This window comes from Thalassophryne amazonica, chromosome 11, assembly GCF_902500255.1.
Source record: "Thalassophryne amazonica chromosome 11, fThaAma1.1, whole genome shotgun sequence".
NCBI classification, from domain to species: domain Eukaryota; kingdom Metazoa; phylum Chordata; class Actinopteri; order Batrachoidiformes; family Batrachoididae; genus Thalassophryne; species Thalassophryne amazonica.
The window spans coordinates 57,218,837-57,235,726 of record NC_047113.1 but is presented as its reverse complement, the minus strand read 5'-3'; the positions used below and the strand labels follow the sequence as shown (position 1 = coordinate 57,235,726).

The following is a 16,890-nucleotide window of genomic DNA, read 5'->3' as shown; positions in this document are numbered from 1 at the left end:
GGAGCTGCAGTCATTTGTATACATAGTCTTTTCATTTTAGAGGCCATAACTAATTGGACAAACTAAATATAATGATTATTATTTGGGCCCTCAGCTGTGGAATGATTTGCCCCTTAACATCCGAACAGCCCCCACTGTAGAGTATTTTAAGTCTTGTCTAAAGACCCATTTTTACGCTTTGGCTTTTAACACCGCGTGAGTGTGTGGTCCTCTGTGTGTGTTTTTTTTGTTGTTGTTGTTGTACAGCACTTTGGAAACTATGTTTGTGAAATGTGCTATATAAATAAAGGGTATGGTATGGTATTATTAGTACAAATCATCCTTTTTACAGTAATTTTTATTTAAACCAGTCAATGGACGGACACGAGCATTTCCACGTCACGAAATATGTCTTGGACTTCCTTTACGTCAGTCAATAAGACATAGGAACTGCATAATTTCCTATGGTTAATATGTCTGCAGTAGACAGTAGACAGTTTTCTGTGCAAGGAGACTAATCAGGGAAGCCACCAAGACAACTGTTATAGAATTCTGTGGCTATGACTGGAGGAACTTGGGATTGTGCATCTTTTGGCTGTTGCATCATCAGTCACAGTTTCATGTTGGAGTGGAACAGAGATGGATTTTAAAGAAAACACATCAAATGTACAGTCGAGTCCCCATGTGCCTTCTAGCAAGCAAGCTGAAACAAATTTGACATCTTCTTTTTCAGAAAATCCTCATAGACCGTAAAATGGGGTTCTAAATTATGTCACTTTCATGTTAAAGAGGTGTTTTATTGTTTGTTTGTTTTTGTTTGCTGGTCCAATTTTTAAGATCAGATAGCTGAGTGAATAAGGAGCTAGCCTGCCAATATGTAGACCTTGGTTCAAATCCTACTCATGCTACCTGTCTTTGTCCTTGGGTAAGGCTCTTAATGTACATTGTCCAATTCTGCCCAGCTATAAATGGGTACCGGCCTTAACGGGAAGTAAAGCCGGTCCTGCGTTGAACTGGTGTCCCATCCAGGGGGAGTTGTCGACTCCCATCCATTTGAAATTATGGAATTCTGAGATAAGGTCTTTCAACTCCATGGCTCAGGACCTACATATAGTGGACTTACTACTTCTTCTTTAAGATCACTATTTAAGACACCTGGTTACCATATATTAACTTGCTGTAAATGTTGCTGCATAATGTGACCCCTTTAAACAGTGTTGATCCTATGTGAAAATACAATGAAACCATATTCTCCACAGATTTTTCATTATTGAATATATTGCTACAGTCAACAAACTCTAAGATATTTATTTGTAAAAGAATCTCAGGAACAAGAAAATACACAACATATTGTGTTATATTGTATGAAATCAGTGTTTCACTGAGAGCACTCAGGGTTCATAAATTAAGGTGGACTCTGATCAGGGAAGTGGGCACACTGATGAATTACATTAATTACATTTTGGGGAGGGAGGGATACAACACTGGATAATCGCAGCCCTGTTGGAGCTGTCTCTAGTCCAGCTGGGAGGAGGGTTAACAGAGGTGGTTGAACAGCAGTTTCTTGACAGTACGTTGTTGATTTTCATCCAACATGTTCTTCTTATTATCTTGGACAATGTCCAGCAATTTTGATTGTCTTGTTTCATTGTAATATTGAGTTGTAGCTTTAATTATGTTGATTGTGTAAAATGAAACTGGCAAATTCCTTTATCTCTGGGCACAAGAAACCAGCACCCTTTAGAATGTTAACAAATAACACATTACACTATTTTCCCACTGACATAAAAGTATTTACATTACATTTAGGTATTGTTACGGTTTTTAGGTATTTGTAAGGTTTTTAGCTTAGGAGATGTGCTTTTATATGCTATTGCATCAATTGCATTTTATGTTTTTTATTATTATTATTTTAGCTTTGGATGTGTGTTTTATGTACTAATTGTGCAATTAGTATTACTACGGTTTTAATTATTATTATGGATTCTAATGTTTGATTTATGCTTTTATGTACTATTTGTACAAGTTATTGTACAAACAATGTTTCACACAATAAAATGTTATGTTATCTATTGGTAACATTACCATTAACCATTGATAACCTTGTAAGATCATCTGTATGTTCAATCCACCATAGAACCATTAATTTTGAAACAGAAAGTATTTGATCAGCTCCATGTTAACCACACAAGACATAGGTGTTTTTGCTCTTTGAGTGCCCCCAATTGTGGACACACATATTTTCACAAAATGGTGGATGAACACTGACAAAGTTGTTTATAAATCCAAAAAGTACTTTACTGAAGTAATTGGATCAACAAACAATAAGGGTTCACCTCTCCGAACAATGAATTCATGCCAAACAAAACAGAGTATAGGTTCTATGAATCAGCTCACAACATCTGGTGGCTCCCCGCCCAAAGTCCCATGTATCTTTGTCTCAGTGACACAAAGATGGTTGACCTCTTCACAACTCCACCAAATCTTGTGACCACTCGCCCAGAAAAACAGTTTGACACAAATAAGCTGTAAATTTCATTTTATCTTCAAAGACTGGGAATAATTTTGCTTTGTGAAAGTGTACCAATTAATAATATACATATGTAGACAAGAATCAGTAAGATTGACAAAATGATGAAACAACACACAAAGGCACCATGGTCATGTTTGGGTGACAGCGCACATGAGGAAAGTTTGGAATTTCTAGAAGTCGGTACACTCACAGACCGCATTCATCACTACTATCTTTATAGTAATGATATCAATAATTGCTTGTTGTTAATCTGAAAAGCTCCAGTGATTAGTCAGTTGATAGAAAATTGACAGGAATTTGAACTTAATAGCGTCATTTAGGTTATTCATCACCAACAAATGTAATTATGTAATTATAATTATGCATTCCAACTCATCACATCCGAACTTTTGTTTGCCCCTTCATTTCATAGTTTTAAATAGAACATTTAGTTTGACACTTGAAGATACAAAAAAAAGAATAAAATAAATAAGTTATGTGCTTTTTCTTTTGACATTAATAAGTTAATTAATAATAAATAATCACATGATTATTAGATGATGGAAAAAACTATTTGTATGAGTTGTACAAAGTGGTATGTACAAGCGCTTCAGATATAACATAAAGTTACAAGTTCCTGTACTTTTTGTCCAACATTTATTTTCCCATTTTTTTCTAGAATCTGGAAATTATCCTGCATCTTATACTCACCACTTCCATCCTAGCCTCATCTCTCTTTCTCCCTCCTTTCACCTCAACACCAGGTCACACCCCTAATTTCCTGAACTTGGTACTGTGTGAATTCCCTCTGACAGTCCCAGTGTTGATGCTGTAGCCTGTCTTGAGAATTCTGGCATCCTCTTTGGTCCTGCTGTGCTGGTATGACACATCAGCGTGGTATGGTGTGGGACTGCTGTCTTTATCCAAGCAGTCTCATACAATGTTGTGTTGTCTTATCTCAGGAATTCGACAAACAATGTAGGTAGTGTTGTGTCAGTATTTGAATTATGGAAGATTTTTTAAATTATAATCTTAATACAAGAACGTTTTCTCAAAAGTGGATGCCAAAAACAAGCAACACTTTTGTGAAGCTAACAAAGCAGATGAATTTGCTGATAAATGTGAGCAGCTGGAGTTTGTTTTGCACAAGTTGAAACATCTATCTGTCTCTCTCTCTCACACTATATATATATATATATATATATATGTGTGTGTGTGTGTGTGTGCATTGCAGCCAGCATTCCTGAATCATCCCACATTTTTTGAGGCTTTACTTTCTCTATCTGTGCCCTACCTCTGCACTCCATTCCTTCACCCTTCCTATCTGTTTCCCTCTCAACATGATGGGCTGTGTCTAGTCAGTGGACAGCCTTGGTGTAATTTGGCCCACAGGGGCTGTTGGCAGTAGGTGTGGGGATAAAAGGAGCTGTAGGGCGGGCTTGGAGAAAAGCAGGCTTAGTGTGGAGCCTTGGATGAAGGGGTGAGCGAGCAACATTGGAAAAGCATTAAATAAACATTAATGGAACTGGGTTACAGGAGATTTATTAAGGAGGCTTTTTGGACCACACTGTAGCGTTTCATACAGCACTTTAATAACCCTCTTGTGCACAAAGTTAAACAAACCAGGTAATTTATTGCCATCCTCACATATGGACATTTTTGAAAAATGTTAACTTTGTTTTGCTTCATAAACAGATTTCTTGCTGTCCCTTTTCAAGGCTCATCATGACATTGAATGGTGTCTTGCTCCTACAAAGCTTTTACATCTAAACTAAATCTGACTCTCATATCATTTTGTTACAACTGGTAAATGTACCCTTTTTACATGTCAAATACATAAACCAAAAGTATGCGATTAAACAATAACAGAATACAAAAAGGTGATTTGCGGCTACAAGAGCTGGAAATATGAGTCACTGTCACTGCATTAGTCAAATATGTGTCACTCAGAGTTTTTACAGAGACATGAATGAGAAGTGATGTCACCGACTTTATGCTGAACGTCTGATAATGTCACTGGAAATAAACACTTTCAAATATGATCCTGTCAGATTCTGTAGTTGTGTTAACCAGGACAAAGTGCAATAGGTTTAGTGATTTATTTCAGGAGACCTGCTTGATCCATAACACTTTATCATCATCAGTTGTATCAGCTTCTTTCTGAAATAGTTTCAAACAAGGATCATTTCAAAACCATGCAGGAATCAGTGTCAACAAGCTGCACCATGAAGTAGGAAAACAATCTACCTGAAACAAAAAGAAAGGCAAAGCGCGCGGTTAATTCAGTTCAATTCATTTCATGTTTATAGTGCCAAATCGCAACAAAGCTACCTCAAGGTGCTTCACACAAGTAAAGTCTAACCTTACCAACCCCTAGAGCAAGCACACAGGCAACAGTGGTAAGGAAAAACTCCTTCTAATGATTTGAGGAAGAAACCTCAAGCAGACCAGACTCAAAGTGATGACCCTCTGCTTGGGCCATGCTACCGACACAATTGAGAATAGAAATATACAGGAAATTTTGGGAGTCCATGCTAGTGCACAGGACAGGAGGCTTGCAGACAAAGACACCCACTCCCATCTCTGGATGGAGCCGCACCTCAAACAGAGAGCAAAAACAGAATCAGACAACAAATACAGTATAATTTGTCAGCAATAAGCAACAAGAAAAACAGAAGAAATACTAAGATGATTCCCAGCCAGCTAGCCCTAAGCTTCACTAAACAACCTAGAATTTAGATTAAATTTGAGGCCACCGCCCGCTCCGTTTCCTAATAAAATTAATTTAAAAGGGCAAAAAGCATAGTAGCATACTATGCCAGTATGCTAGCCATACGAAAGGAAAAATAAGTGTGTCTTAAGTCTGGACTTGAACGTCTCAACAGAATCTGACTGTTTTATTGATGCAGGAAGGTCATTCCACAGAACAGGGGCATGATAAGAGAAGCTCTGTGACCTACAGACTTTTTATTCACCCTAGGGACACAAAGTAGTTAGCCTTTCTTTTGCAAAGTGAAGATGCAAAGTGAAGTGAAGCAATATGAATACTTTGCGGCTGCACTGTATATGCAAACCTTTTGTATTTTTATATATTGTAAAAATTATTTCAAATTTTTGAAGTAATTGTTATTTGTTGAGAGTAACATGACTGTACAAGTACAAATATACAAATTCAAATAGCTGCTCAGAATGAAATGATTTTGTGCAATATTCATTTATTTATTAATTTCTGTAGTTTTAGTGCACCAGAGCAACTTCTGTAACACCTCAGAAAAAAGATACCGGTCTGAGGCTGACATTCATCAACACATTGCTACCAAGTTCTTGTGTGATGCCTTGCCAGAAGGTATTAATGTTGTGGCAGGACCACAGACAGTGCATCAGATGGCCCAACTATATTTTATATTTTATAACATTTTGTGGAAGCACCACTGCTGAAGCTGCTTCACTGGTATAAGGAGATAATACTGTTCAGATATGATGCATTCTGGACCAACGGTAAGCAGTAAGACAAACAGGGTCGAGACAACCACAGGCTGCACCATGCTTTGCCTTGAGACCCATTGCCTATGCTCCGTGCTCTGCTTCAAGCCGAAGTGATGCGCATGCCAGGCACAGCTCAGACTTCTGAAAGTCACAGAGTAGAAGAGAAAGAATGGAGCTCTGGTTCAAATGAGAAAATTCATGGGATAGAATTTCAAGGGGAAATGTAGAAAGAGAATTATAAAGGGATTGTGTTTGAGACAGTGGTGGACAGAAAGTATGGTGAAAGAAAAAACAGATTTATCTTTGGAGAAGGAGACACAAGAAAGGCTGCAGTGGCTGTAGGAAATAAAGAGGAGAGACTGTTGATTTGACAGAAAGACATTCAAAAGAGGTATGTGTGTGATTGTGTATATGCTGAGTGTACGTGTGTGTTCACTGTGTGACTTTGTGGGTGCATGATACAGGCTTTACAATACCGGGGGTGTTGCTGCAAGATAGTGTATGTCGGGCTCTATCAATGTGACGTCTTTGATGTGGAAATACAAGGAGCATCAGCACAGTAAGCCTCAGACCAGGCCACAGTGAGACACACCCACCACTGTGCATGTGCATGCATGTGTCAGTGTGAGAAAGATTGGAAAAGAGGTGAAAGAGACATATGGTAGAGAAAACAACAAGGCAACAGTTTGCAGCTGTTGATTCTTCACAGATAAAGGTGTTTGACAGAAACCAAGTTGGGTTGGGTCCACTTTTACGAGGTCTATTAGAAAAGTATCCGACCTTATTATTTTTTTCAAAAACCATATGGATTTGAATCACATGTGATTACATCAGACATGCTTGAACCCTCGTGGGCATGCGAGAGTTTTTTCACGCCTGTCGGTTACGTCATTCGCCTGTGGGCAGTCTTTGAGTGAGGAGTCGCCCACCCTCTCGTCGTTTTTTTTCATTGTTTAGGAATGGCTCAGAGACTGCTGCTTTGTTTGATCAAAATTTTTTCAAAACTAAGGCACAACTGAGTGGACACCATTCGATAAATTCAGTTGGTTTTCGGTAAAAATTTTAACGGCTGATGAGAGATTTTGGTCTGGTAGTGTCGCCGTAAGGACGGCCCATGGCGCCTGACGGCGATCTGCGCTTCGAGGTGGCAGCGTCTCGCCGTTTCAAGTTGAAAACTTCCACATTTCAGGCTCTGTTGACCCAGGAAGTCGTCAGAGAACAGAGAACTTTCAGAAGAAGTCGGCATGAGGAGTTTATTCGGACATTCCCTTGTTAACGGACATTTTGTAATGAAAGAACGTGCGGGCAGAGTCGCATGTCGGGCCGGACCCGACCGCGGGGGGTTGCGACAGGAAAGCACCTCCGTTGGAAACCTTAATGGGCAAGTTGGAACATGCCCAAGCTGTTAAACAATTTCTCAGTTACTCACTTGTTGAAAGCCATCAAAAGCCGCCTGAATTTTACAAATGGTTTTCAACACGGAGGTGTTTTTCCTGTCGCGGCGCACACAGATTCAGAATTTGCGCGCACGTCTTTCATTAAAAAATGTCCTTAAACAGTGGAATGTCTGCATAAAGTCCTCATGTCGGCCTCTTCTGAATCTTCTCTGTTCTCTCACGACGTCCTGGGTGAATTAAGCCTTAAATTAGGATGTTTTCAGGTCGAAACAGGCCGACGACGGAGCCTGGAAGCGCTGCAGGATGTCCCGCTCTGTGGGAAGTCTTTACACCGACAGAAACACTCCATAATCTCTCATCAGCCGTTAAACTTTTCACCGAAAACCAGCTTAATTTCTCGAATAGTATCCACTCGGATATTCCTCACAGGTCCAGAAAAATGTTTGATAAAGCAACGCGCACCGTCTGGAGCAGCGTGTGAAACAAAGGAATTCAGCCGAGAGGGCGTGACCACATCTCACTCAAGGCCTGCCTACAGGGAAATGACGTCACCGACACGCGTGAAAAAACTCACGCATGCGCACGAGGGTTCAAGCATGATTGGTGGAATCGCACGTCATTCAAATCCATATACCGTATTTTCCGGACTATAAGTCGCACTTTTTTACATGTTTTGGCCGGGGGTGCGACCTATACTCCGGTGCGACTTATAAATGAAAAATATACCGGTAGGATCTCAATTAATTTACTGTAACAAAACAATTTTACGTGACAGAGTCGATCTATGTTTTAAAATGGCCACCGGAAAAGGAAATGCAATGCATCATGGGCACTGTAGTATGACGGCCATCCTATAGTTCACGCTGGTCGCGATAACCAATCAGAGAACAGAACTTTGGATGCGTATTCCTCACCTCACCCACAGCGTGTGAAGCTGACGAACTCGGTGCTTGCTGTTATTCCGGCATGGCGAACAGAACAGCTTCAACCCTTGGATATCAATGTGAGCAGAGTGTTTAAGTTGACGCTGAGAGCTGCGTGGGAGCATTGGGTGAGCGACGGCGGAGGATTAGCGTGTGCACTTGGAAGGAGCTGGCGTCGATGATTGTGAAAAGCGTTTGAAGCAGACGAACATGGTGTTTATTCCGGGACGGCTAACAAGACAGCTTCAACCCTTGGATATCAGTGTGAGCAGAGTTGACGCTGAGAGCTGCATGGGAGCACTGAGCGACGGCGGAGGATTAGCGTCTCCACTTGGAAGGAGCTGGATCGACACCGCTGGGAGGTCATGAGCTGCGCAGGTAGGTGCTGCATGGTTCGGCTCGCAATGTGGTCCGCAAAATACAAACATATCCGTAGGTAAAATGCAGCTCACGAGAGGGCACTCGAGGCTTGTGTGACTGTTCCTGCGACTTCTGACTACCATCGAAAAATAAAAATTTTAACGTTACTGATAACATAACAAGACAACGGAGAAGGCCCGAAAAAATGCCACCAAAAAGAAAATCATACTCTGCAGATTACAAGTTGCGACTGGTGAAATATGCATCCGAAAACGGTAGCCGTCACAATATTATCATCTGAACTTTTCATGTTAACATACCTGTATGTCCATGGGACTTATAGTCCAGTGGACCTTATTTATGGTTTATTTTTCTTTATAATGGATAAAGTGGCTGGTGCGACTTATACTCCGGTGCGACTTATTTATGGTTTGTTTTTCTTTATAATGGATAAAGTGGCTGGTGCGACTTATACTCCGGTGCGACTTATAGTCCGGAAAATACGGTAGTTAAAAAAAAAATAAAAGGGTCGGTTTATTGTCTAATAGACCTCGTAGTGTGGTTGGGTTCTGGTCTCAATCTGTTGGTCCTGGTCTGTACATCTGAATGTGTCATGCTCAAGTGGATCTGAACAACTCATTGTCAGCTTTTTCAGTCATGTCGGGTTGAATCTAATAATCCTTGAGTAAAAACAAGGCAGCAGCCAAAGGGACTATTCATGTTGTATCCTTGTATGCAGTATCTTTCCATGATTCATGTTATAAACACTTTAAATAGTATTCTTTATTTAGTCTGTCCTCTTGAAGTTATATAATTCATTTGTACAATCTTTTATTGTTAAATGCTGCACCATATGTTGGAGCTCTTGGTGATTATAAATAAGAAATCAAGCCAGTGTTCCAAGCCCCTCTTATACTGCTTGTATAGTTTTGATTTTTGAGGCATATTATACTCAACATGCAAAGTAATTTTCTTTCTGTATCTATCACCTAAATTTGAAAGATACTGTAAGTATAATGCTGTGATTCTTATGTTTTTAGTTCATCTCCTCAGCTGTTCAATTTTGCTGACTTGCTACTGATATACAATGCGAAACATTTCTGTCGGCTCAAAGGTAAAAACTGGATTATTTATTTTATTTATTTATTTATTTGTCATTTTTAGGCAGAATTCTTATTTTGATCCAGTAGAATCTTGTGGTTACTGAGTAATATAAGACCAGTATTTGCTGTTTTGCCACGACACCAACTGAGACGTGTCAACTTTGTTGTTGTAGAACCATGCATCTTGTGAGTAATTTGACAAATTGAGGGCATTTTGCCAGTAGTTACTCAAATATTGAATGTCTACAGAAACACACATGTACTCACGGACAGACAGGTGGAATGTAGTGTACTGCACATTAAATTCTACATTTGGATTCATTTTTTAAATTCAGCCTTCAGTTCAGTTCGTCAGTATACTTCTGTACCATAGATACGCTTTGTCTGGTGTATTTTATTCATATTGGATTAATTTAGAAAGCTCACATTCAGTACAGCTTAACTCTGCTTGGAGTTTGAATTGTGAAAGTTTTACTTTTTACATCTACCCGTCGGGCCCCTGAGTTTTCACCCAGAAGTGCAGTGAGGGGGAGGTGAACAAAAGAAGAGATAAAAGACAGCCTGACATAAGCAGGGGGATAAATCAGGTCTATGCAGGCAAGCAGAGAAAGAAAGGGAAGTCAGAAGGATAGGTCCATCTGTGGCGCTCATGTGTGGGCATTCTGCTAACCTGGTCTGTGCCATTCCTGCTGGGTTTTGGTAAGCAGTATCATTTTGGGATATAATCCAACTACTCTGTTTCTGTATGCTGCAGGGAATGAAAGCACTGACAGCACAGACACCAAAATACATGAATGATACATTGTTACATCGAAAACATGCGCACGCACGTACACACACATGGGTTTTATACAGACTATCAATAGCCATGAGCATGACGATTGCATTAAATTATTGAAAGCTTAAAACATTATTGTTGACTTTCAGTGGTTAATGTGACAAATTAAGTCATCACTAATCATGTAAGTTCCACTTTAAAGTGAGCAGACATTGGATACTATTACCAATGCATTTAAATTGCATGAAGGTTCATAAGTATTTGGACGATTGCGCATTCTATTTTTTTTTCTTCTGTTCACCATCACAGTGGAATTTTAATTAAGCAATCACAATATGCTTACAGTATAGACTTTCAACTTTAATTCAATGAGATTGAGCAAAAAATATTGGATTAACCATTGAGGAATTACAGACATTTTTATACATGGTCCCTTATTTACAGAGACCATATCTAATTAGATAAATTAAATATGAGGTTTATTGTAAATTAAATTTGTCACTTTTAAAGGTAGTTTTCTTTTGACATGTCAGTGGATGGATACAGGAACTCTGTATAAAAATGTCTTTAATTCTTTCATGTTAATGCAAAATTTCTGTAAAGTCATATTCAATTAAAGCTGAAAGTCTACACTACAAGTGAGAGACAGACAGAGAGAGAAACAGAGAGATTGGCCATATACTTATGGACCTGGCTATAGGTGGAAATATCGCAGGTTAGTGGTTCCCCCAGAATATACTTCTTCCCTGTTGACTTTTCATACCAGAAAAGCCATGCATCTTTCCATTAAAAATACTTTTTATTGTTTACTATCATTCAAAATATCCAACATACTAGTAACAAACGTGACTCAAATTGAATTGAATTGAAAGGCACAAATTTCATTTGTTTTCAGCTAAATCTGTGCTCTCAAATTGGTTCCACAAAGAACTAAGAGGATGCAGAATTTCACTAAAATCATATAAGTGATTTTACTGATTAACACCACTTTGAGTATAGGGGAGGAGCTTTCGGCACATTTTGGAACCAGTTTCAGAGTCTCGGCTGAATAATTCTTTGTTTTTACATCAGTGCTTACACTAAAATAAATAAATAAAAAGCTGAGCTTACCTAGTCTTGTTACGTCAAGAGGTCCACCACTACTTGGTTGTTTAAATGGGAAACAAAACATACAATTAATTGTGAAATTAATTCTATAACTATAACGTAATTTCTTGGAGTGTAGGCCCTGAAAGTGAAAGAGATTTTTCTAGAATTTTTGGAGGGGTTTGCATGTTTTGTTTTGTTTTTTGTGTGTGTGTGTGTTTTTTTTGTTTGTTTTGTTTTTTATTGATGAACATCATGTACTGATCTTGTACATTCAGTGTAGTTTCTTGCAAACCCAGCGCTTGATGGTGTTAATGACTCATGTCAGTTAATTATTTCTTTTCAGAAAGATTCATTCACATTATTTTTGAAAATTTTTTTGTGTTTTTATGTGGAGTCACTCTGCCACCCCAACCCATTCCGTGAGAGTGTTTTCTTTATGCAGTTTTGCCTTGCTGTACTTACAAATATGTGTTTTGATGTGTACATGATGACAGTGTGTGTTGTGTGAGTTTGCGTCTGCCTCATCCCAGTCGGCGTGCGTATGAGTGTCCAGGCACAGTCTCCATGAGGTCAATGGCTGCTGTGATAATGCTTAACTGATATGGGCTGTCAATAGCCATTCACCAGGAGAAAAGTGCTCCGCCTGTTCAGTAAATTACATAGTGCGACGTGAGCCGTGAGGTTCAAAACAACCTGACCCCAGTGTTGTTGGGAGAAACAATAGAACAATGAGTGCAATCGGCTTTTCCAGCAACCATTTGTGTCATGCTGCTGACTACAAAACACCTTTCCATTACTCGAGAGCTACAGCTATTAGCTCACTATGCTATTGACTTCAAAGTGAGATGGAGAGGTTATTGTACCTCTGTATTAGATTGTCTGTGACCCCTCTTTATCCACTGTTTTCTTTTACTGACCTTGACAGAGGTGGGTTGTTTGAACACTGTGTGAAGCGATCATTTTCCACCTGATAGAAGTGAATTGTCATTATATTGTTTATTGTCGTAGCTTTTAGCTGTGTTTTGTTTGTGTTTGAGAAACGTTTTCCTTGACTCTACCTCTCTCACGGTTTCTGCAAGCATGCACGGGAGCAGTACGAAAAACTCTCCATCATGCATAAGAACATGCAAAAGCTCTACGAGACCATAGGCAATTTCTATGCCTTTGACCCTCACTCAGTCAGCATTGAGGATTTCTTCGGAGAATTGGCCAGTTTTCGTCTTCTGTTCATGGTGAGTATCTGGTTCTTGCACACAGAGAGACTGCAGTCACCACCCACACTCTTCATACCAGCTCTCAGGCTTGAAAAGATAATTGAATTTTTGTCAATACATTATACATGGTCAAGATTCATCAACCTCTGATTTGTTATGGTCTCCATCACGGTACACAGAAGTCAACGCTTGGTTTATATTTGTGTTTAGATGTCATGGTTCAGTGTGAGTTTGGTACAGCTGCTGTCAGCCACTTCAATTTCAAATTTAAACTTTTTTTTTCCATAAACATTTATGAATTGATTACATCTCTTGGCTTTCGCATTGGAGTGAATCTACTGCACAACACGTTAAGTGTTTTGTTTGTATGTCACACAACGATTGGACCCAGACTCCTTTCAATATTTTGTCCATTTTTAAATTTGTTTTAACAGGGTTGAAAACGCTCCACTTTTTAGCGGATTTCCTTTTTTTGACAGTCGCCTGTGTCATTTTTGAGATCAGTGTTGTCCTGCAGGAACCATTCACGGCTAAATTGAGTGAGTTTTTTTTTTACATCAGGCACCTTGTTGGGCAGCTAAGAGGTCCTCAGGATTTATAATATTGACCCGTCTCATTTCTTTTACATTGATGACTGCTTTTGTGATAATGGTGGGTTATAATGGTCCGTTAACGATCGTTAATTTGTTCATTCCATATGCAAATAGAACGCCTAATTTCAGTGCTAGTATAACATAATGTTTGTATAGCAGTGTCTGTCTGTTTTTTAACATGCTAACTGACTTGCTAACTGTTACTTCTAGTTCAGGTTAACATGCGTATTAAGCTAGTGCACCTTCTCAGTTACATTGTGTTTGTTTATTGCAAGACACCAGTATAGACCGAGTCAGTCAGGCCAATTGTGAACTGATGGTTCAGGCAGGGTAATTAGTACATAAGACAAACTGTAAACAGCAAATCTATGAAAGATGAAGCTGTATGGAAACTGGAGTGTGGTTTATCATTAAAGCCATATTGATTGTCTTGTGCATGGCTTTTCAGGTATGATTAGTTTCTGTTATTTTTGTTGAAAAGATATATTTGTAAATTCTTGTGAGAATTTTTTTTGTTTGTTTCACTAAAATGGGTGTTGCACTCATTGCAATTTATTGTGTGGAATAGCCCCAGATTGCATCTCAGAGCTTCTAGAATTCAAAAATTTTCTGGGGGGAGGGGGGATGCCCCCAGCACCCCCTTATTAATTTTGGGTTTCATCTTTTCTTCATTTTTCACCACTTTCATCCCTGTTTTAATTTTCCGCAAATGACGCCATCTTCCAAAATTTCTGGATGGAATAATCCGGTGTCTTACTTCAACTGGCTGGTTCACTTTTTCCTCTTTTCGCCTCAAACAAACAGACAGCAGAGTAAGGGTCTGGCCATGGCTCCTGCACAGAGCATGAAACGAGAGTAATTACACACAGTCTGGAAATGAGATGAAATATCAGTGACTTACAGAAACAAATAAGTGCATGTGTATAGTCATACTGTGCAGAGTTGTACCGTGTATTCTGTGTGCAGTTTTGTGCACCAAACTATCACGGGCATACTGTACAGTTGAATACAAATACACTGATTTTAACACTCCTAGTCTCCAAACAAAATTTACACCCAACTCCAAAGAAGGTGTCAAAATGAAGAGTTCGGTTTAATCTTCCAGCTTTGAATTTTCAGTATGAATGAATGAATGAATTAATGAATTTATTTATCCGGCAGACACATGAGCAACATTAACCTCCTAAGACCTGGAGGTTCTCATGAAACAAAACTTAGTATTATGGCACCCTCCCCTTATGCCATTAAAAATAAAGAATGTATACATATGTAAATATATAGGGTGTTCCAAAAAAATATACATCATTTAAAAACCTCGGTTTGACCCTTAAATGCTACAAACATAATCACTCATGTTTCTTTTTTACTTGCAGAGACCCTGAAGTTTATGTTGATGCCAAGCAAGACTCAGGAAAATGCCAAAATTAACCATACTACAGCGAACAAAAATTATTGAGTTTTGGCACCAGACCAAGAGTGTCAAACAGGTGCAGCGACTTTATGCTAGACTGACAGAATGCAGGGCCAATATTGACATTGGTATGAAAAACTTCAGGCTTTCAGCTTTCTATCCAGCCATAAATTTATTTCCTAGACATATACTTTGACCATTTTCTTTGCTGATAAAATGTTGCATTTTTTTGGGGGGGGACACCCGATATATACTCATGACAACTATACAAAAAAAGAGCAAAAGAAAGTGCATGAATAATTTAACTTAATCAATCACTGAAATTTCAAAACACAACCAAACAAGTAACAATGTCAAAAATGGTAAATCTAATCCTTCAAACTATAACGGGTAAATATGTTCTTTTTGTAAAGCCTTTTAAAACCAACCAATGTACCAAGTATTTTAATATTATCAGGACAGTTATTCCAAATATTAACACCCTTGACGGAAACACAATGACTTTTAACGGTAGTAAGCATCTTCAATTTCTCAAATAATAATGTTCTTCCCAAACTGTAGCTGGAATCCCTCATTTTAAACATATCGTGGACATGTAGAGACAAAAGCTTATTTTTGACTTCATACGTAATCTGTATTGTAATATAATCAACCAAGTCCCAGAATATTAAAATTTGCAGACAAGCAAATAACAGATTTGTTGGCTCTTGATATGGTTTATTACTGATAATTCCTATTCTAATATGTCCCTTCTCATCATTTATGAAAATAAATTCCTTACGTATTTACTGATCAGTGCTCACTTACAGGCTGCTAAAAAAAACCCATGGTGAGCGTTTGCCTTGATGAAAGTGAAGGTGAACAAGGTACATCCAACGGGGGAAAATTAGGTTTTTAGCCTCAGTAACTTTTAGTATGTTGAAAATGAAGTATGGACTGAGAAATGCTGTGATATAAATTCTCACGTAAATTTCAAGGGCAATTATCATAGAAGAAGCAAGTGGGACTCTGTCCATCTGATAAGCAACAAATGAAGTTTTTTCAAACCCCAGTAAACCCCAGTAAAGCAGGTTCTTGTAGGCTCACAATTAAAATTTGCCATGAACTGGCCAATGCTGAGGTAAAGCTTTGAGCTAAATTTGAATGAAATCAGTCATACAAGAGCACAGTATTATTCCACAAAACCTGTATGTCCAGTAGGAGAACAACATTTTTGAACCTCAGTCACCTTATGGCACGGGTACGATAAGGGTTGCCATGCTGCCCTGTGTAGACTTGATCCCATTAGATGTCAGAAGTCAGGTAGAGCAGGTTCTGATTAGTACTTGGCTGAGGAGACCACTTGAGAGCCCCAGATGCTTTAACCTGAGTAGCTTTTAGGATAGTGCAAGATGATGGTGAAAATGAGGTATTTACTACCCAAAACTGAGGTGAAGCTGTGTGGCAGATTTGTAGGTGATGCATTATACAGAAACAAAGTGGCACTCTGGAACACTGATGTCAAAATGTAGGGATTTTGGCACCTCAGCAACTATTAGGGTTCTGATAGGATCATGATCTGACGAGCCTACAGAGGAACACTGAACCATATAAAATTTGAGTTATATCTCTCTGTGTTTCAGAAACTCAGTGTTGCATATATGCAAAATCACAAAGCTCTGTGGATATTAATAATTAATTTCCTTTATTTGTCATTGTACATACATACAGTGAAATTTGTCTTCTGCATTTAACCAATCCTAATTACAGTTATACACAATCCCACCACTAGGAGCAGTGGACAGCCACAGTCTGGCACCCGGGAACCAACTCCAGATGTAGAGACGCTGCCTTGGTCAGGGGCAGAAAAAGCAGCAGACTCTAAATAAGACCCTAAGTAATAATATGCAGGCTTTACTTCTCAAATTTCTCAAAGGGGATGAATTAAAGGAATGAATGAATGAAAGAAGTAGCTACCTACTTACCCACCAATCCATGCATCTACTCACTCTACTCATCTTTTTCACTATTTGGAATTTCCACCATTTAGCAGAAAATAATCTTAA

The 16,890-nt window shown here is 38.8% G+C and overlaps 1 protein-coding gene across 2 annotated transcripts in view; it reads left to right on the top strand.

The window, feature by feature from the left end:
• Positions 1 to 16,890, top strand: part of diaph2 (diaphanous-related formin 2) — a 1,163,737-nt gene that overhangs the window by 976,631 nt on the left and 170,216 nt on the right. For both annotated transcript variants that reach the window (XM_034181862.1, XM_034181863.1), the window contains one exon: positions 12,695 to 12,859. In XM_034181862.1, coding sequence (XP_034037753.1) covers positions 12,695 to 12,859 — 165 coding nt within the window. The remainder of the gene's footprint in view (positions 1 to 12,694; positions 12,860 to 16,890) is intronic.